The following is a 23,111-nucleotide window of genomic DNA, read 5'->3' on the forward strand; positions in this document are numbered from 1 at the left end:
CTCTCTCTCTCTCTCTCTCTCTCTCTCTCTCTCTCTCCCCTTTTCTCTCTGTTTCGTGTGTTCCCACTCCCTTCCTCTGTTCATCACCGTACTCCTCTTTCCTTCTCTATCACACATTACCTTTCACGACTCCCGGTATTAGTAGCGCAAGCCTATTATTACTCTTTCCCACTGATGAAACAACCATGAACAAAGATATCAGTTGCAAGAAAGTGAGCACTTTTGCTCCTCAGTTCTTACTTTACTTTTCCCTTCCTCTGGTATCCATAGGGTGTCGAGGGGAGGTGCAGGTTTCGGTCCTGTACTAGATGTGTAGCGTCTGTGATAGATGTGTTATGCTGTTCCAGGACCTTTTTAACCCCATCCAGTCAAGCTTTCTTGGTCTTGCTCTTTATTTGAAGCCGGATTCACGGGCGAGTGGTAAGCTTTAGCCGCTAATTGTTTTTGGGCATTCGTGTTAGATGTGCGAACCATTGACTCTTTGACTTTCTAATCAATTTACTACTGGTTAGGTAGACGTATGGTCTCGTTCCTTATGCGGTCTCCTCTGGTGGTTTTGAGGCGACACCTCTTTTCGCATGCATTGGTATTTATTTCTTGGGCCTTGTTTAGAGACCATGTTTCGCACTGCAGTGTTCAGGCTGGTATAAAGATTCTATTGATGAGTTGGGATTTCACTTCAGTTGGGGTGTTCTTGTTACTGAGCAGGGGTGCTAGCTGGTAGGTCACTGCATTTGCCTTCATAGTTCTTGTTTTTATTTCTTTGTCACTACCCCCATCTTGCGTGAAGATGCTTCCCAAATATTTAAATCCCTCTGCTTGTTGGAGTTGTATCCCGTCAATATGAATAAAAGGACGTTGAGTTTCCCTGGGTTTCTGCTGACTTTCATAACTTCTAGTTTTGAAATGGAGATTTTCATGTTTAGGTGTTTACATTCCTGATTTAGTTTTGTTGTGTGTGTATTTGTAATTCCTTTTCATGTGTATTTAATATCTGGTCATCGGCGAATAGAAGTAGAAGCTCTTTCAGTTCATTGATGTCATTTGCTGCTTTCGTGATCTTATCAAAGTAAGTGATAAAGAGAAGCGTCGAGTGAACACACCTTTGTCTTACCCCAGACCTGATTGGGAACCAGTCCGATAGTCCTTCTGTTGATCTTACGGCACACAGGCTGATTTTATAAAATGCCAAGATGTTCTCCAGCAATTGTCCTGTTATACCATATTCCTCTAAGACTTCCCAAAGTTGACTTCTATTTACGCAGTCGAACGCCTTTTCCTGGGCCACGAAGACGATATTGAGGTCCAATGGCAATCTCACACAACTGACTTAATTTTAAAATACCGTTAGTACAGGCCCTTCCTTTTCTGAAGCCTAACTGGGATTCATTGAGTTGAGTCTCAACAACTGGTCTCATTCTCATTTCCTGTATCTTGGCAAACGTTTTACTCACATGGCTGAGAAGGGATATTCCTCTGTAGGTTCCACAGTCTCTTTTGTTACCTTTCTTTTTCCAAATATGTACAATGACAGCCCAGTCATCGGGTGTTGTTTTTGTGCCCAGGCCAGGTTAAATATTCTCCATAGCCAGAGTTCACCGATACGGCGGCATAGTTTGATCTCTTCTGCTGCCATGTTATCAAAGCTTGGCGCTTTGTTTGTGGGGCTATTCTTTATATCATGCGGGTTTCACTCAGCAGTATGGATGGTTCTGGATTAGTTTCTTTCAATGAGAAGCTGTTTGGTGTTGTTTCTCCGGTAGGATTCAACAGCTCCTGGAAATATCGTTTCCTTTTTTCTTTGGCTTACTGAAAATAGGGTTTCGGTTATCATCATTGACTATTTCAGTCGGGTTGAATGATTCTTCCCGCATTCTCATGCTTTTAACTCTCTTGTAAAACTCTCTGGGGTCTTCTTTACATGCTGTTGCCAGCTGTCCTCCATATATACTGTCCAGGATCTGTTCTTAGTTTCTTTTACTCCCCTTGTTGTTTGGCGACGTTCCTTTCTGTATAGGATGTGATCTCCCTCTGTCTTTGATTTCTGCCACTTTTTAATGCCTTTTTCATCAGCTGGGTGGCTTCCTTCACTTGGTCATTCCACCTTATAGTGTTTTCCTTTTCTGCCCTCCTGTTTTCTTAGTGCCACACTCTTCTTTTAATACTCTATATACACATGCTTTGAAGCGGCTCCATTCCTCTTCAATGTCTCCCGGTTTTTGGGGCGAAGTGCATCTTCCAAACATTCATGTATCTTATCTTCGGTATCGTCATTTATACGAGCTGAGATGTACGACTTCTCGTCGTTTCTTTGCTTCTGGCCGTTTCCTGTTTGGTGTGTCAACAGTCATGATGACTAGTATGAGGTCAGTGTCTATGATGTAGTTGGGAATCACTCTTGAGTCTTTGATTTTTCTCAGTTTCGATCTTTTGGTCAGAATAAAATCAATTTGTGGTGCTTTTTAACCTTACTCATTTTGTGTTTGAAGAAGGTATTTGATATGACGAGGTCATGTTCTGCGCACAACTGTAATAGCATTTCTCCATTGCTATTTTGATCTGTTTCTCTGTCACTGTGTGGTCCCATGTATCTCTCCCACGTCGTCACATTATCTGTGCCATACACGGTGCTTAAAGATCAGCCAGTTGATCATAGAACAGTTGTCACAGTTCTTCGGGGTATGAACCACAGCATGGTGCATATATCTGTATTTGATGCTCCCCTGTAATCTATGGTGATTTTTGTATCAATCTCCGGCTTTATACAATACTCGTTAAATTTCATATTTTCTTCAAACTTGAGTTTGCTCTTTTAGTTTGTTTTAGCTAGGGTTTAACGGCACTTGCAACACAAATAGGTCATATAAGCGCCGGAGATTAGAGGTGTTACATGAGAGTAACATACACATAAACATACACAAAAAAGAACGAGGACGGATAAGGACGGTTGACTTTTGATTGGAAAAAAGGAACAAACAACACCACAGTGCACCTACTAGATCTAACCAGAGAGTTTACAGTAATACTATTACTGTAATACTATAATATTACTGTAAACCCTCTCTGATCTAACCCTGCTTGAGTTATGCATGTAAGATTGAAACTGCTTTCAATTCTAATCATGTTTCCCAATAGCAAGTTGAAGAACTCTTTAAAACAAAATGAGGGATGTTTTTCTTTTGAAAATCCGGTCATTATTATAGAAAGTGTGCTCGTTTCTTTTTTTTCCTTTTTTTTTTGGGGGGGGGGGATAAAAGGCATCGGACTCCTGACGTCCCGTAACGGTAAATAGAAATTTACTCTTTTTAGTGTAGGCCTCTTGGGACCTACTAGATCTGGACCCTCTAAACTTTTATTGTTTGTACATTGACTCTACATAAAACAACAAACAAATTGATACCTCAATGGTTACAACACAACTATTATTGTGGATTCTTTGACGTTTCGAAGCAAAATTTGGAAGTTTGGTGGCACAAAATGCAATGCAAAAATTTGGCCAAATCAGCGCGAAAATCGATTCACAAAAATGGTCGACGCTTCTGAACTAACAAAGGTAGTACAAAAATTTCAAAAGTTCTGAAAACAGAAATCCAAGCTCTTTCCTATAATTCTAATTTCAGTGCCGTTGGAGAAGTCTGAAAATTTCACTGAAGTGCCTTGATCTAGATCAGTGGTTTTCAAACTTTTTTCGCCCACCGCCCCCTTTTTCACCCAGCCGAGTCCCAGCACCCCCTACTCCGCCCCAACCACCAATCTAACATAATGACATGCATAATATAATAACAATCACAAATAAAGAGAGAGTTCAAACAGTAGGGTAGAAAGTAACGTGCCTAAATTCTAATGATTTAGTTCTGAATATTAGTTGGGTCACAAATCACCATCTTTACAGTCTTAAATTAAGCGTGGACGAGAGATAATAAAACACATTTTCTTCAATCTTAAGCAAGGGCATTGAGAGCAAATTACTGTCATTTTATGCTTATAGTTGTCATCGGTACTAAACGACCAGTGTTTTTACATCAATAAAAATAAAACATGTATTATCACATTTACAGAAGCAAAACGCCAAAAATAAATAAATAAATAAATAAATAAAAACGCCCGTGATCATTGGTTTGAAAACAGATCGACATTATCTTTATGAAACGTTTTCTCCCATCAACGTGCTGCAATAAAGTGGCCTGAGATTTGTATCAAATGTCTCTGTTGTAGAAAATAAACATATTATTAAGTTGTTCAAATGTGAGAAACCACACGAAAGAAAGTATGCATGGATCTTAGTCTGTAATTATCACCATCATCGTAATCATTGTCATCATTATCATCATTGTCATCATCATCATCATCATCATCATCATCATCATCATCATCATCATCATCATCACCATCAGTTTCATCAGCAGTGGCAGAACGTGCACATAAAAAACTCTGTTAAACAAGTGAATGTTTTGCTTTTTAAAAAAAGGAAGAAAAGAAAAAAAAAAAGACAAGACACATTGAGATATCAAGTAAAGGTAAACTACGGAGTAAGTATGCACAAATAAGTTATTGACACTACCCTAATGGGAAGGATGGACCTGCTAAGATGGAACCAACTTATCAACATCAGGTTGCAGATTGGTCAGTAGCAGACGCAAATCACTACGCTTCGTCAGCATCCTTTTCACTGCACTGAATCCCCTCTCCTCTAGATAGGAGGCGGGAAAAGAGGTGAACAACAACTTGATCTTTTCCCACTTGGGGGGATATTTGTCTTGTACAACAGTTTTCAACCAGAATGACTGGTACGGCTTTTTGAGCAATGGTTTGATTTCAAAGTCACATTTTATCGTCAGAAGCTCTTCTTCAATTGCTACTTGCAAGTTATCATCTGTTTCAGTGTTCAATGGGTCCAGTATCCAGTATGAAATTTCCAGTAAAAAAAAATCAGGAGGCTAAACCTTGTCTTCATATCAGCATGCAAATCTCTGAGGTGGTTGCTCTATATATATTTGTAGTTCCTCGTCAGAAACGCGCCCTTCTTTCAGTGTCTTCGTCAAGGAAAGTGAGAAATTTTCTTCTGCCAATGTTTCGGCGGATCATTTCCAATTTCGACCAGAATGATGAAAGCCTCGGTCAGGTTGGTGTCATCCCCCTGCAACTGAAAGTTGAACTGGTTGAACTTTGTGAAAAGATCTGTGAGGAGCGCAGTGTTGTTCTTGTGTTCTTTCAGTTTATTGCAGAGAGCACTGTCTGTTTTCTTGAAAAAAAAAACCTCCAGCACAGAGTCAAAAGCATTGAAAGTACTCGTCATTTTCAGTGCGCAGAAAAATAGTCTCGAGTTCAAAGCGTGGACTTGGATCTTGTTCACACACTTGATGACAATGGCCAGTGTGTTATGCAGACTTTCATTCAGGTTTTTTGCCACCAAATTCTGTCAGTGAATGACACAGTAAACAGTAAATACTCCATGGACTGATTTCTTCAAGAAGTTCATAAATCCACGTTTCCGACCTGCAATCGACGTTGCCCCATCTGTTGCACAGGCAACTGTATTGGTCAGAGGGATCTGTTTCTCCTAGAAAAATTCTTGGACCACTTTGAAAATGGACTCGCCTTTGGTATCTGTTTCCAACATTTTCGCAAATAACAATTCTTGCATTATTTCCTCATTCTCTATGAACTGATATCCAGTTAAAGGCTGAGCTCACGTCCTTTAAGCATTTTGCACTGTGATTCCTCAACATTTGCTGACATTTCATCAATACGTTTTTGAATGGTATTGTCGCTTAGTGGGAAAACTTTCAACACAGGCTCCGGGGCACATTGCAGGACGTGCTGACCACCTCTCTTATGGCAGGCAATATGAGGTCCTCACCAATAACATGGTGTTTGTAATTAGCTGAGATAAACTATATGTTGCTCGTAAGCCTTCATCAGCTTGATCGACGTGGGCTGCAAACATCGGTTTAACTGATTTTCATTTCTGAAAATTGATCTTTAGAGTGTTGAAGTATGCCAGATCTTTGTCAGATTTGTCGTGATGAATCTGCTTTATATGGGATTGGCGGGCTGGGAAAGAAAGTTCTTAGCTATAAGTAGTATTGTAAACGATGCCTAAGCTATCAATTAAAAAAAAATAATTATGTGGCTCTCACACCGCCCCCTTAGCGCCCACCAGCGCCCCCCAATTGCCCAATTTCGTCACAGCGCCCCCCACACTCTCGCCACCGCCCCCTTGGGGACGGTAGCGCCCACTTTGAAAACCACTGAAGATTTAATGCTTTGAACCAAACTTAGGCCTACGCACTTGCGCGACCAAACAGAACAAAACAACAAAAAATGGAAGAGAGACAACTCTCTTTATTCGTTCCACCGGAAGTACTATTTTCGTTTTCCAAGCGTCTGTCCGCCATTTGTTCCTATTTGTTTACGTTTTCAACGTCTTCAAGGGTCCCGATTCAATCCATGAAATCGACTGTGCTTTGAAAGTTTTTTGCTTGTGATTGAGATCCTGTGTCAACGTTGATTTTTCAAGATGTCGATTGGAGTGCCGATTAAGGTGCTTCATGAAGCTGAGGGTCACATAGTTACATGTGAAACGTCGACCGGCGAAGTGTACAGGGGCAAACTGATTGAAGCAGAAGACAACATGAACTGTCAAATGGCCAATATTACCGTAACGTATAGGGATGGCCGAGTTGCGCAACTGGAAAATGTATATATTAGAGGCAGCAAGATCAGATTCTTTGTTTTACCTGACATGCTGAAGAATGCTCCTATGTTCAAGAAAGTACAAGGAAAAGGTGGTGGCGCTGGGAGAGGAAAATCTGCGATTCTTAGGGCGCAAGGTGAGCAGAACTTTCAACTTTACTTTAGCTTTATCTAAACATCCAGATTTCTAGATCTAGAAATCTAGATATCTAGATCTCTGTGCTTTTTCGGTAGTTCCCACCCCCCTTATTTGAGCCTGACCTACTTCTAGATCTAGATCTATGACGTTTGATTCGCGGTGAGCTAAGCTAAGATATCAAACCTAACACAACAGCAAAACATTAAATTGTGGTAAAATTCAGGGGGGCATGCCCCCCTGAAATCCCCCTTCCTATTTTTGTTAGGTCAGGGGGGCAAGCCCCCCTGAAACCCCCCTACTCTTGGGGCCAAAACCAGTGAATATAACAATTGCGGAGTGGGAACTACCGAAAAAGCGCCTAGATCTCTTGTGAGGGAAGACTTTGGACTATTGTGTACATATGCTTGGGTTGGGATGTGGGAAGGACTTCCGTAACGAGCGACCACCCCATCAAACACAATAAAGAAGAGGCCTAGATCTAGATCTAGACCTAGATCTAGATTAACCCTACCCCTATCCGTAACCCTAACCCTACCCTTACCCTTACCCTTACCCCTACCCAAGCCCTCAATTCTGCTCTCTCATAGTGGTCGCTCGTTACGGAAGTCCTCCTGGGATGTGTGTATCCAGTTTCAATTGTGATATCTAGATCTACATATGATCACTATTAGATCTATTGGTAGTTTTGCTGATGTACTTTCAAAACAAGCTTTACTTTGTCCGAGGCCCATCCTCGAGACCTGGCAGTTAAACTGTTTCAATCGCGCGTTTGCATCACTTGACATGACTTCAGTGTGTGTTCCTCCTGTGTCGAGGACCATCAGTTGAAGAGGTTTTTGGGTAGGCCTACCTTGGGGGGGGGGGGGGGTGTTAGACACCTGGACTAAGTGTAGTAGTGCTTGACGTGATACAGTCCGTGCCGGCTTTAAGCACGCCGGCATAAAGCACGTTTCGGACTCAAGCACGCTTACCGGCTCTTACCGAATTTTTGCTATATAAGTCACATGCCTTTAAACACGGTAACTTCGGCTTCAGGCACGCTTCATTTACAAGACAGCCAATACTTTCAAGATGACCCATCGAAGTTCGAACACAGTCTACACTGCAGCAGTGAAGTGTGTTAAGAGAAACACACAAAGTGAAAGAACGCAAGTGATGGAGACACACACTCACATGGGCGGAGAGGAAGGCAGAGAGATGCACACAGCCGCGCACCTGGACATAGGATCTATCCTAGGGCAAAGCTACACACATGTAAAAAGAATACAAAGAGTCGGGGAGACGAGAAAGGGAGGCTGGCTGCAATCTCACCTTTGACCCTCCATTAATCCTCCTGATTATGAATCACGCGCGAGGTGGGATGAAGGCGGTGTTATGAATGTGGCGGGCAGTGGTACGCACAGGCTGTGGTGTAGGCCTAATGTGCTGTATCGTGACTGGCTGTCTAAATGAAGTTTTCCTTTCCGATTCGACCACAAGACAAAAACAAACAAGCAAACAAAAACTACCCTGGCGGGTAAAAATAACAGTGCACACTTTTGCGGGACCACTATAGGCCTACTTACAAACAAAGGGAAATAGCACAGGAAATTTTGTACATGAAAATCTCTGGATTATATCTACTTCGCACTCTAGCACGCTTCAGCATTAAGCACGCTTAAGCTTTCTCCCGATGACCGTGGTTAAAGCCGGCATGGACTGTACCTCAGGATGAAAAAAAATACTGATCTTACTTACACACGCACGCACTGAAGGCATATATACAGTCGAACCTGCCCTGACGGCCACCTGTAAAAACGGCCAATTTCCATTTCCCCCCTTGCGTTTTTTCTATATAATTTAACTGTGTAAAACGGGCACCTGTCCAACGCTGCCGCGGCCACCATAATTTAACACACAACCCCTATAATATTAAGCAATAATACCTGTCTAAGACGGTCACCTTAGTGACTCCATTACGTTTTGTTCCTAAATTGTGCATTGGCCCTTGGCGTTGTGGGCGAGCCGTCATAATTCAATCACCTGTCGTTGTTGTTAGTAGTCCCTCCAACCGATCGTGTTGCGTAGGCCCCTCCCACTGTTGACCAATAGCTACCAATTTTCAGCTGCTGGTGAGTTAAGCGTGTGATCCCTCATAACCCATAAGCCCCACCCAGAACTCATACACAAATCGTGAAATGAGTGGTTACTGTTTACCCAGTCTGTAACAAAGTAACAAAGGACGTCAATATGAACTGTTACAGAAGCGTCCCTCGTTCTCCGGGTGGTGGCAACCCATGTGTTTGTTTTAACATGGCACTCGGTCTTCCTTGTCTGATACATTTCGTTTTATTGTCACCATTGTGCAAAATCAGCGACAAAATAAAAATTACAAATGAAATACAAACCAACAGCAAGAACACCAGCAAAGACAACAACAATGGGGCTTCTTTCAAGTCAGCTTGGCAGGCACCTTGGTGATTTGACGTTGATCACATTTTTTCCCCACTAGGTCCTGATTTTTAGATTTCATGGAGTGGCAGGTCTACAATTCAATAGGCCGGCGTGCCATCATGCGACTGCAAATCCCCCACTGTCACACCCAACTTGGAGTGTGCAGAGTCCCACAGAACACCTTGGCTTATTATGGCTTATAGAGGGGTTGTCTTTTGAACTCGGTACTCACTCGTATCATGCCTGCTCTCTCTCTCTCTCTCTCTCTTTTTTTTTTTTGGTGAGCGAAATTCGTGATTGTGTTTTAATAAGACCACCTTCCCTGATGCCATTTTTTATCACTATATTTATGAAGGCTACAAATTGTTTACAATGGGAGAATTTATGCCTCTTCGTAACATAGCTAATGTAAGGGAAATAATCAAAGAACAATTTCTGAATTTGACTATTTAAATATCAGATACAAGACTTTTTTCCTTTGACCATTGCTGTATTGGTGAACTGTGGCCCTGGTATTCCCCGTTTTAAGGCCACAGTGATGCAACAATAAGGCACAGAAAGAGTTACAGTGGAATCTTGTTATAACGAGAGGGAAGGAACCGGAGCAAAATGTCCGTTATAGCAGGATTCTCGCTTTAAGGGATCCAGTAATAAATTCAAGGGAAACTGTAAAGGAGGCCTTATCTTTGAGTTTGGTGTTCTGTTTATTTCCTTTTGCTATCTCCCCTTATGATGATTTTGTCAACAAGACCTCTTGGTCTTACTTGATCAAAAATTGAATCAGGTTTCTTTCTTTAGCGATGTGGACTGACAGCTCAGCGTTGGCGATCAGAAGGAAAGGGCCCTGGGCTAACTCCCCCGCTGTGTTTTCCCCCACCCCACCCCACCCTGTGATGCATTCTATCTGCTTGCGCACGTCACACATTCGCTCCGTCCATCACATTGATGTGACCTTTCCATCTCCGCATCGGAGAAGTGAGAGGCATGGTAGGCCTTGGTAATCTGAACTAGGCTTACGCTGGCCTATCCCGCGATGCGTTCTGCTTGTCTGCATATGCCACACCCTCCCTACTCAGTTGCCCCGGCCTTCATTGTTGACACACATGGGCTCTCCTATTCTTTATTTCGTAAGATCACCAACAAATTTCTTTACTGGCGAGGGTTTGCATGATGTATAATTGGCCTATCCACTGTTCACAGCAGCAGCAATATTCCGCTATAACCGACTCGCATGTTTGTCTGATAGCGCTATAACAGTATTTTATTTACAAAGGTAAAGAGGAGAAAAAAACGGGGTTTTAGAATTGTATCTTTATAACAGACTTCTCGTTTTTTTCCGGACTCGTTATAAGTGGGCTCCATTGTACTAAACTATGTTGTTAATTTGCTCTGTTTTTAGTATTATAATACATGAGGTATACATTACACGTGCATTCATAGCTCTGCGAGGCGAGCTAGTAATCACAATGTATGAAAAGTGGCCAATATATGAGGGCTATCTCATTAAGGTTTTGGGCTTGGACGAAGGGTTTATAACTCATTATGATATTGTCCATTATCTGGTCATGGCTGAATCGTTTCCCTTGACGTTGGGCAGCTAGTACCATTTTTCAGAAGATGGCTGTTAAATAATATATATTTATATAAATTAACCCTGTCCCAAGGTTGGTAGTGTGTAAGGGGGTTTGATTGTAACTTCTTAATTTAAATGCTTATTGTTTTGATCTTATTATAATTTTACTGTTTACCTTTTTAAATTAATTTGACTGTGATAATAATGATAATATTTATTTTCGGTCAAGATTCTGGTCATTTTGTTTATATTTGAATCCTTCAAATTTAATCTGTTTTGTAGATTATGACTATGAATTGACAGTGCCTTGTCAAACTTTGTGCTAATACGCACAACCACACCCATCTTTTAACTTGTGAAGTTGTGTTATTAGCCTAGTTACTGTTACATGTATATATCTAGTTCCCAGTTGTACATATTTGTGCTGTTTTACTGGACACAATTGGGCGCTAAAAATAAAAAGGGGCTTGATACTAATGGGAGAACATTTGTAACCAAAGACAAACTGAAATAACTTTTGTCACAGGGAGTATGATCAACAGTTGACCTGCTCGATTATGTGAGCCGTTGCCATGGAAACAGCAGCCATCTTGAAAACTGGATAAAACTTTTTTCTTCACCATATTTTCAGTTTTTAACTTTTTAAAATTCTGTAACTTGCAAAATGCCACAAATAAAGAGGTATTTGAATTTTAGCGCAAAATATTTAAAAAAGAAACAGCCCGCAAGTACAAACCACTTGTAAAAAAAAGTGGTGAAAAAGTGCTTTTTGAGAAAAACAAGGTTAAACATCGGAACTTGTAGTACACAACGTAACTCAATCAAATTGCATTCTGTTAATGTTAATCAATCGACGACTACTGTCAATATAATCTAGACTGAATGAGGGATCGGGGGGGTGGGTTTGACAGACTGCTATGCAAAAATCTGCTAAGACTAAAAGCGTACGGATAGGATTATCGAGTAAGTTTTCTCTTTGGAAAGTGGTGGCACAGAGTTCTCCTCGTCGTATGGATACGATAGTAAAACACAACGTACGGATAGGGTTAAACTTGGATGAATTGATGGAGGGAGGGGCAAGTTTGTGGCAGTGTACATGATATACGCGAAAGAGAGAGTTGAATTTGTTTACAGGTATATGTTTACTGTTTGTTTGGGTTTGTGTTCCTTTTTGTACAATGTCAAAACCTGGCAGTGAGCAGCACGGAGGTGTTTTGTTGGGTTGGGGTGGGTTTTTTAAAATAGAAAACGCAAAAAAATAATCTTAATGCGAGGGCCTTGGGGTTCCGTGAGTTAGTGCCCAAACTCTTCCTCTATGAATGCTGCTGTTTTTCTTATTATTCTATAGAGCTCTATTTTGGAGCCAAATTTATAAGTTAAACAGTCTAACATGCAAATTGAAATCGGCGGGACAAGGAAATCTTTTCATTTTTAAAATGAATTTTGTTACTCGCTTGTTTTAAATTTAAATACAAAGAAAAATTTCTGGTCCTGAAAATCTACACCTGTGCTCTGTTATTGTGTTTGTTGTGCATGTGCTAGACTAATTATTGGATTGATCCTTACTAACTTTTTGTTGTCTTTGTTGCCCACAGCTGCGAGAGGCAGAGGTCAGCGTGGTAGAGGAGGAGGCAACATTTTCCAAAAACGCCGCTGAGAACACCCAAGTTTTCATCCATTCATCTTTACATATACGCTGGACCATTGATGCTGTTGTTTAGTGTTTTTTTTAATGAACAGTTGTGTTCACTGACTGGGAAGGGAAACTGCAGTCGTTTTTGCCGTTTCAAGTGCTGTAGAAAGGGAAGTATGCGTGCAAGTGAAAGTATTGCTTGGGTGTTTAAATGAAAGAAGAGTGTGAGATGTTAGTGGAGTGATTGGCAGAATTTGATGTTACTATTTTTATCTTGTAGAATTGTATTCCATTGTTTTTGCATCAGTGACATTGCCATAGTTTTGCATCATTTTGAAAAGCTCTGTTTCATATGAGGAGACGAATATTTTCTGTTGAGAAGAGCATTTAGACACATTTGTCTGAAAAAAATATTTTCATTTTTCTGAAATTGTCCTCATTGCTCATTTATTTTCCTGTCGAATAAATGGTTTGTCACTGTTGAACATGTAAAGTGACTTTGCTGTCTTTGAAATATTTTTGTTATTGTCTTTAGAGACTCAAATTGTCCCTATAGTCTGCTTTATCTGACAAATTATCCCTTTAGTCTACTTCATCTGTAAAATTGTCCGTATAGTCTACTTTATCTATAAGATTGTCCCTATAGTCTATTTTATTTGTCGTATTGTCTGTATCTCAATCTCAGGAGACTAAGTGGTTGCCAACCGAGACATCTTTTTTCTAATACTTTTATCTTATACAATTTTATAATGGGAGTGCTTATTTAGGCCACATATGGCCTAAATAAGGTAAGGGAGGGGGGTTTAGCTTATTTAGGCCATATGTGGCCTAAATAAGGTCACCCTTTTATAATAATTTAATTGAAATAGGAAAATGACACTTTCAGAATCTCAGAGTGATTATTATTATTGATAAAAGGAGATCTGATCCATCAGTGAAAGGGTTGTCCTTCAAATTGTCAGTGTTTTTCGAACCTTCTCACTACCTTTTTTTCTCAGTCTGTTCTAGTGTTTTCTGTGCCCTTGTCATGTTGAAATTGGTGGGTTGTCTGCACATCAAAAGTCCTATTCTTTGTTTTGATCAAAGTGTTGTTGGCTGGTGCTGTGGTGTGGTCTGCTCCTTTTTCCCTATCAAACACCTATCATCTTAATCACCCTTTTTTGTGTTATTACTCTCTTGTAATACCTTTAATTCAGAGCGAAATGCTTGCAGCTAAAGGGATTTGAAAACAACACCTCTAGTCTTCGGCACTTATGACCTTATTATGTTGCAAGTGCCGTAAAACTCTTACGAAAACTTTAAAAAACGAAAGTGTTGTTGTCCATTGTCAGGTGTGTGTGAGTTTATGGTACCTGACTTTTTTTTTTCAGTGTTAGTGTTTTTACACCCTCTTCAACTTCAACACTATTTAGATGCCGGTAATTTAAGATTAGAAGACAGGCAGGGCCAGCCTGAACTGAGAGAGATACGTCTTAGCACAAAGACTGGGGTATTTGATAAAAATTCTCACCACATAGGAATCGAACTTGGGCCTTGTTCGTGCAGAGTGAAGCGTCAACCGCCACCCCACTGGTGCAGGTGTACACCTGACTTGACCCCACTGAGTAAAGTTGGTTATTGGAGAAGGAGTGGGGTGTAAATGTTATTTGACTTAACAAAGTTGCTACTTCATATATGAATTAAGTTGGACCTGCTTATGCACAGCTCGCCTCTTTTTCTTCTTTTTTTTTTTTAAAGTACCGATATAATAGAGGTGTTTTACGACGCCCCCATTGACACAATTTTGATTTATACTTAGGAGGCGGGCTTCACAATTACTTTTCAGGGCCAACCGGGGAGGAGGGGGGGGGTCTTGGCTCGAGAATTAACATCCTAAATAGAATGCAACATGTACTGAGATACATATATATATATATACTCGTTCAAAATTTTCCCTTCAGGGGAATTGAACTCTGTTGTGTGATGAAGAAGGGTCTAACCACTACACTACAGCGACTCCATTGGCTTACCTCCACCATAACTGCCATTTTATAACTGCTGGATTAAAAAAATTTTATTTTCCTTTCCTTCTCTGGTGTGTTCTCTTGAAAGTGAAAGACTAGTGTTTTGGGCAGTTGGTTTTAATAGTTAACATATATGGTGTGCATTGTGCAAGCGCTCGAGCTCGTGTTAAATCCAAAGGTGGTTTTATAATTTTTCTTAACTCTGGTACTGGTATGTTACCTGAGGCTGAGGGTTATTCCTTCTAGTTCTAACAACAGGCCAAACTTAGAGTCAGGATATTAAATTCGATTGATGTGACAGCGGCAGACAAAGAGAAAAGTAAGCCTATCGGTGGCCCACTACTTCAACTTCAACTACTCACAATGTTTTGCAAATTTTAAAGCCAAGTTCGGATTCAACTGAATCTTAAGAATTTAGAGGGCAGCTTCATTTTGCCTTGACAGGGGAGTTAAGCTTAAGATTGGAAATAACAATAACAGTGGAGTCTGTTGATTGAAATCTGTAGGTGTTGGATTTTCTTTAGTCTAAGTTTTGTGTTTTTAAGAGGTTCTTTAAGCCCATCCGTATGCCCTGGGGTCATTTTGTACCCCTGGGGTTGTATTCTTCACATTTTAGAATATTTCTAGGGCGAAGGTCTGTGAAACTTTCAGTATTTCTCATAAAAATCATTTTGACAGACTGCTATTAGTGCTATGCAAAGTGTACGGATCGGATTAAAGTTAAAGAGTAAATTTCCTCTTGGGAAAGTGGTGGCACAGAGTTCCCCACGTCATGGATATGATAGTAGGAAAACACGACGTATGGATAGGGTTAAAAGAGAAGAAAAAGAATTGAGTAGGGCCTACCGTATTTAAATTCCTTTGGTTTACTGGTTTCCTGCTTTTTACGGATTAAATGTATACGTTCAAGTGGACTCCACTGTAATTTTAACTAAGAATGATGCAGTGTGGGTGGTTGGCTCCTTTTTTCCTATCAAACCTGATCTATTGTCCTTAAATCTCTCCTTTTTTTGTGTTTGTGACTCCCTTGTAACACCTCAAATCTTCTGCATTTGTATGACTATTGACTGAGACCTAATTGTGTTGCTAGTGCCATAAAACTAACTTACTTGAAACAAACAAAAAATGATTCATTAATTAGTACATGTAGCCTATGTAGATTAGTCCGCTACAGGTAAAAAGGGTGAAAAACTTATTTTGATCCTTTTCACACTCAAAAAAAGACACTTTGGTAATTGGAAGTCGAAGACTAAGCCTGTACAGGGAAGATGCTAACTGAAAAAAAAGTGAAGAAACTCGTCTATTGCCTATTCATGACCCCAGTTTATAAGCCTAATTAATGTGTATATATATGATTTAAAACGAAAAAAGATGCATCATAATGTGCAATTGTACACTGTGAGCTATCGTCATAAACAGTATTGATAGAATCTACACTTAATAAATTTGGCTTAAATTTAAATCTGCCTGGCACTGAAGAAAGTACATCATGTAGTGAAAATCGGTCAAGCTGCTACATCTGAATATCTGGAGAATGAAGTGAAGCGTTCCCAAACTTCAGTGAACAATCATTGGGATTCTGCTGATCTGATCTGAGACAAAGGCCTTATTCCTGGCGCACAAATTGACTCAAACCCCTGTAGGCTACCTCAAAAAGGTAACATCCTAGTCCTAGTTTGAAAATGAAAGAGTTCAGAAAAGGAATTTACCTTTTAGCATGCTATATTTTATAAGAACCTGTGGTGGCAGCACTTTAATGACAAGTAGCCTAAAAGCACGGGTCCACGCCACTTTACAAAATATTACAGAGTAGGCCTACGTCGAGCATCGGGAAAAAGTATAGTATAACAACATTGCTACATGTATTAACAAGTGTTATTTCCCTTGGCTCGTCTTGCAATGATTACTCCCCTTGGGTTTGAAACTCGCAAAGATCACCGAATTAGGTGTAGTAAAATGGAGCTGGAGTCTGCTCGATTAATCGAAGGCTTGCGAGCAGACTTCTTACTGCTGTCTTTCAGCCACACCCATGATCTTCTGGTAGGAAAGATCTACACTTAGCCTTCTCGGACAAGGGCGAAAAATCTCAGAGGGCCCATGTGCAAGTTGCGCTCGTTAAAGATCCCTTGGTGGTCTAAAATCGGGGTAGGCTTCGGCCGCCACCCGGGCCAAATTCAACATTTCCTACCAATGGAAAATATAAGGTGTGTCCCGCGCGCTCATATGACCTTATCATGCATTTGCGAGCGCCGTAAAAACACTTACAAAAACAAAAAACACACATGCGCGCAAAATAAAGTTCTACGTATAAAATACATCATGTGATGTATGTATGCTGGTACAATGTACATGTATGTATTATGTGCAGCATAATAAGTAATTTGTAATTTGCTGTAGCCCAGACTGTTCTGTATTCAATGAGGTTAAAAGTATAAGTTATAAAACTGTAAGTGTAAGGTCCTTGGTTACATTGTATGGGGCCTATGAACTAAATTAACATTATTCTATTCTCTCCCCCCCCCCTCTCTCTCTCTCTCTCTCTCTCTCTCTCTCTCTCTCTCTCTCTCTCTCTCTCTCTCTCTCTCTCTCTCTCTCTCTCTCTCTCTCTCTCTAATATAGTGCAGCCTCTCTCTGACGACCGTCAATATAACGACCAGTGGCGGTGGGGGGACCAAATTTGGGCGGGGCTTAGGTTGCTTCCAGTTTTTTACCGCCAAATAACAAGCAATAAGAATTAATAAACAGTGATGATTTTTCTATACTCACGGTGAGCCACGGCAGTTTGAGAACCATTCAAACAAGAAGAGTTGCCTTTGTTTTCCATCTCTTTGTTCTTAGTTAAATTCTTGTTGATGGAGGGGACGAAGCCGATTCACCTCCAAATTTCCTCTAATTAGATCTAGTTTTCGTGTAATGAAAAAGTTGCCTTACAAGTAGTTCGACCTGATTTATATTAACTCTTAAATCTCTGCGGCATAAACACAAACATGCACACACTGCACTTCAAACATAATACTTCTATTTCTACGAGCTGGATTAGATTAGGCCATGTAGTCGAGAAAGTTGAATGCACCCAACAAAGAACCAATGAGCGCATAGGTAGGTATCTGTGTCAGTGGGGGAAAGTGTGTCGTAAACTTTCACCCCATTGTCAGGGCTAGGAGCGCGTGAGCCCTCGGTACAGTGTTATTTTTTCCCAGTCTTGTACCTTTTTACAAAAGTGGGAAAATGGCTCATCTTTGCTGAGCCCTAAAGACATTTGATTGGCTGCTGGGTTAATATAGTTGTAAGCGGTGACAACGGTGATAAAAGCGAGTAGGCCGCCATGTTAGACACTCTGTGTTTTTTTGGTGTTTTTTTGCGTGCGGTCATAACGGTTTTAACTGCTTATTATTTCATTTTATGAAGAAAAGTTCATTTACTTTGGGATAGAGTTGGGGGTGGTGGGTGGGGAGGGGGTAGGGGCTCAAGCCCGTGAGCCCTTCCCTACCTACCGCCTCTGAATAACGACATCCTCTATGGTATAGCGACATGGTGCCCAGGTTCCGAATTTCCCCTTTTATATCATTAGTAATAGTAATATTATTTTTGATAGCTATAACGACATATTTTCTGGTCCCGGCGATATTGTTAGAGTTAGAGAGAGGCTGCACTGTATGTAAATGTACGCCAATGTTTTATAGCCCAGCTGTCCTGACAACTTGTATGCCAAGTGAGATATTCAGAAAAAGGTTTGCCAGGTACAGGAGTCCAGGAGCAGTCTGGCGGGGTATGCCAGACAGGTGGACGAACGAGTGCAGGAAGCGGGTGGCGACGAAGCCCCGGAAGTGGAAGGACGCCGCCCACTCGGACGGGCCTGTCTGTGGCCTCGTACAGCAGTCCCAGGAGAGCGAAGGGGATCACGTTTTCGAGATCGTTCCTATGGCAATTGAGATCAGAAAAGTTAGATTCTATCTAGTCAGAAAAAAAAAATATTCTTGATCATAGAAAATAATCGGATATTTAATAGATCTAGGCGAATCATGTTTATCTTAGCAATTTTAACATAACGTATTTTATAAAAAATACCTATGATCTCGATGTTTATCTTTGTCAAGATAACAACTGATAAAACAACAAAATAACGACAATAAATATCAACACAAACGTCCTAATTTAGTTGCTTTTACTTTTACTTGTTTTTTAAGGTAGCCTCACGTCAGTATTTTTATCTTTGTCAAGATAACTGATAGCAACAAAACAACGGCAAATATCAACACAAACGTCCTACATGTAATTTATTTGCTTTTACTTTTACTTTAGTCTGCTTACGTTGGTAGGCCTGGGCTACGTAACATAGGCCCTTCATATTTATCTTTGTCGAGATAACAACTGATAACGACAAATAACAACTGGTAACAACAAAACAACAAATTAAATATCAACAAAAACGTCCTAATTTAGTTGTTGTTTTTTTTTCTCGGATAAATTGTTACTTTCGATTTGAATGTAAACAAAAAGGGAACGCAACTCCGTCGGCCATCGCTAAAGAATAGTCTACTTCCAGTAGTTGCACGGAGTTAAGCACTACCACATGAATAATAATTACATACCATATATATATATGATCTTATCTGTCCCCGTGGTTTTAATTTTATGCACTCTGCATAATTTAGCAAAATTTGATCATTTTTTTGCATAATTTCTGACTATTTTCCTTTATCATTCTTTGTTAACATTAACTTAATGTTAACAAAGAATGAATTAACAGAATCGCATAATTTCACATTTTTCGGCTCATTTTGCATAATTCCAGAATTTTTTTGTGTGTGCATAAAACGACGGGGACAGTCTTATGCAGTTGCGAGCGTTGTTAACTACTTTAACCAAAGTTAACTACACGATTTGAATACATGTTATTAGTTACTCATTCGTAAGTCACCAGTCACGGCAACACCTGTACTGTATGCATGTTACCATTGTTCCTCTTCATAAAATATTGTTTATAGATATAATTTAGATTATAGGCCAATATTTGTAATATAATAAAACAAATTGTCGAGGAGAATACGCCACCCTTCGCACACAGACGTGGCAGAATGTGGCTCCCCTCGAGAGAAAGCTCTATGGCAGTCTCTCAGAGTTGAAGCGAACTGCACAGTTTGTGCGCGACATCGGACTGACTCTCTAGCTGCTGTGTCATCGAGAACGAGGAAGAAGAAAGTCGAGGAGAAAAGTGGCCGCCTAAAATCTTATTAGAAAGCGTGGCTGTTCTTTTGTTTTAAACTATACTATACAACTATACAGGGGGCTCTCGTGGCCTAGAGATTAAGGTGTTCGCCTCTCATTCAAAGGTCGCGGGTTCGAATCCGGGTAGCGACCAAAAACTTTTCTTCTCTAAAAGTGTCTCCTTTCAACCCCTTTTTTCTCTCTTTTCTCTCTCTCTATTCCCCACCCCCACCCTCTCTCTCTCTCTCTCTCTCTCTCTCTCTCTCTCTCTCTCTCTCTCTCTCTCTCTCTCTCTCTCTCTCTCTCTCTCTCTCTCTTTCTCTCTCTCTCTTTCTCTCTCTGTCTCTCTTTCATATTATACGCTTTATCTGTTTTTGAGGGAATTCCACATTTCAGGGGCATAGAAGGAAACATAGCTCTTCCACCCAACTTAGAAATTATAAGATTTTGCTGTGGGCACTTTCATATTATATGGGTGCCAGCCCTCTTGACCGTAGGCCTACTTGACAGTCAACAGCGACGTCTCCTTTTTTTCTCCTCTTGACGGTCTACCAACGTAGGCTACTGGTCTGACAATAATAATAATAATAATAGTAATCATCATCATCATCACCATAATCATAATCATAATAATAATAATAATAATAATAATAATAATAATAATAATAATTTAAAAAAAAAAAATAAATGTAATACTGTATAACTGGTGGTGTACTACATGTAGTACTAGTCTACTACCGTGCGAGTGCGCGTGTGTGTGTATGTGTGTCGGAAGGGGGGGGGGGGGGGGCATGCATTTCCTTGAATTTTCTTTTAATGATTTAAGTACACATGTCACGTGCATCCTACAATCCCATCCACCCTGACCTCCCCTAACCCCAATTTTTAAAAAATAGCGTTTACGTGTAGAATATAAATTAAATGCCATTTTAACGTGTACTTACTTTTTGGTCACTGCGGGAATTCCTGAGCCTTCTTTTTCTGAGATTTTCTCTCTCTCGTCTTTTTGGGAAACCGACTGGAACAGAAATGAGAAGAAACTACGTGTACCAATTTCTTTCGTTCTAGCTGGAAGTGACCGTTGCAGCACTACATGACAACTGCAAAACTACAAGTACAAGAAAAAATGAGGATGGGATCTTCTCTGCCTCCAATTGGGCATAGAATTTAATTGGTATTTGTGATTGGTCATTTACTCTCTCTCTCTCTCTCTCTCTCTCTCTCTCTCTCTCTCTCTCTCTCTCTCTTTCTCTCTCTCTCTCTCAGTCTCTCTCTCTCTCTCTCTCTCTCATGTCCGGCGTCTGTGATCTACTCTCTGATCCCATAATCCACGAGGATCGTACGGGTACGATAGACAGCCTCGTCAGGTGCCTCCACTTTTCACTTTAAAACACTTTTTTTCTTCTTTTTCGAGCGCTTGAGTTTGGGCGAAAGAATTCAAAGAATGCCCTGTCCACTCCGCAATGTTATCGGTCCTCCTCTTTCTTTGCCTTCCTCTCCTTCTCCTCCCCTGCACAGTTCCCTGAAAAATAGTCTTGGATAGGCCACACGATCTTGTTACATGGCCGCACTATTTCAGTTTTCTTCGACTTCACAGTAGACAGCAAGTCTAAATAGTGGATCATGTGTTGTTTCACTCTACTGCGCACTTCCTCATTTGTGATGTGGTCATTGTATCTATTTTATGAGATGCCAAAGAGTCGTCAAAAGCATTTCATTTCGGCTGCTTGGATCTTCCTCAGAAGCTCTACCGTCAAAGTCCAAGTATACAGAAGGATGGACGCGGGCATAGGGTAGTCTGATTTTGTAGTTGACCGAGGTGTTTCTATTTTTCCATGTATTGATCCTAGGTTTGTAAGCGCCGCTGTTGTTTGTGCAATTCTTGCTTTGCTTGGATCCTTCTTGGCTGATGATAGCACGAAGGTACTTGAACTGGTAGACTGTTTCAAGCTGTTGACCTTTGATCGTAATTTTGCTTTTAATGGGTTGGTCACCATTTCCCATTATCTTTATTTCTCGGCATTAATTTCCATGCCGTATCTGATTGATGTTTCATCCAGTCATTTCACCAGTCTGGCGAGCTCTTCTTCATTTCCTGCAAGTCCGTCAATGTCATGGGAAATCCTGAGATTAGTAATACATGTAGTAGCTATTCGTCCTCCGTTACAAAGTGGGCTCGTGTAATCTTCAAGGGCACCAGTCATGATTTGTTCAAGGAAGATGTTGAACAGGGTAGGTGATAGCAGGCAACCTTGGCGTACACCGACGGTAGTGAGGAACCATTCTTCAATTTTCCTTTGGGCGAGGACTGCACTGGTGGCTTTGTTGTATAGCTGTTGGATCAACTCTATCAGCTTTCGGCCCATGTTGAGGTTCTTCATTGTTGCCCATAATGCATCATACCACACACGATCAAATGCCTTTTTGAAATCAATGAACACATGGAAAATTTCTTGCTGGTGTTTACAGTACAGTATTTCTTGCACAGAACTCCAAGGTTGAATATCTGTTGTATTGTACTTTTTCCATCTGAACCCGCTTGCTCTTCAGCAATTATTTCTTCTGCCTGAGGTCTCAAGCGGTTCGTGATAACTTTCAGCATCACTTTGCATGCATGGCTTATCAAGGCTAATAGTTCGATAATTGTGTCATAACTGTAGATTGCCTTTCTCTTGGGGAGAGTGATGGTAAGAGATTGCATCCAGAGTGTGGGCTATTCAGCTGTCTTAAAGATTTTAATTGCAGATGTTAGTTAGGATGTCCTCTGCTGTCTCTCCTCCATGCTTAATTACTTCTGCAGGGATATTGTCAACTCCTCCTGCCTTTCCATTTTCAGTGATATAATGGCTGTCTCTACTCCTTCTTTAAGGGTTGGAAAGTATTACAAAATATATTTGTATGTTGATTCATGGCAAGATGTTACATGGGGTCATCTTTGGATTGGTAGTTATAAAGGTCTGAACAGTACTCAGTCCATCTTTTCAGGATGTCCTCTTCTTCTGTAAGGCAGTTCCCAGCTTTGTGTTGGATGATGCTAACTCGTGATTGCCTTGGTTTTGTTAGTTTCTTTACTGTTTGGAATGCTTGTTTGCTGCTGTTCTTCTCCAAATGTTCCCCAATTTCCTTACGCTGTTTCTCAATCCAATCTTCTTTGGTTTTATTCATGCTCTTCCTAATCTTTTCATTGGCTTCCCTGTAGTCTTTAGCTACCGAGGGCGTGTGCTTGCTTTTCTCTAGATCCCTCCTTTTATCACATTTTGAGGATTTTCCTGTGTACCTTTCCAAACAACTCGTTTGCTGACTCTGTGATGACGTTTTAAAACTTTATTAAAATAAATGTCCCCCTAAAAAATAACGAACACACTCACACACAAAACACACACATACACACAAAACACACTCACACACAAAACACACTCTCACACA

The 23,111-nt window shown here is 40.6% G+C and overlaps 1 protein-coding gene across 1 annotated transcript; it reads left to right on the forward strand.

Annotated features, from left to right (window-relative positions):
• The first annotated feature begins 6,356 nt into the window (after positions 1-6,356).
• Positions 6,357-12,967, forward strand: LOC101862442 (small nuclear ribonucleoprotein Sm D3). Its single transcript, XM_005106499.3, has 2 exons — positions 6,357-6,833; positions 12,437-12,967. The coding sequence occupies exons 1-2, from the start codon at positions 6,521-6,523 to the stop codon at positions 12,496-12,498; spliced, it is 375 nt and encodes a 124-aa protein (XP_005106556.1). The 5' UTR covers positions 6,357-6,520; the 3' UTR covers positions 12,499-12,967.
• The last annotated feature ends 10,144 nt before the right edge of the window (positions 12,968-23,111 follow it).

The sequence above is a fragment of the Aplysia californica genome, unplaced genomic scaffold, assembly GCF_000002075.1.
Source record: "Aplysia californica isolate F4 #8 unplaced genomic scaffold, AplCal3.0 scaffold00538, whole genome shotgun sequence".
Taxonomy (NCBI): domain Eukaryota; kingdom Metazoa; phylum Mollusca; class Gastropoda; order Aplysiida; family Aplysiidae; genus Aplysia; species Aplysia californica.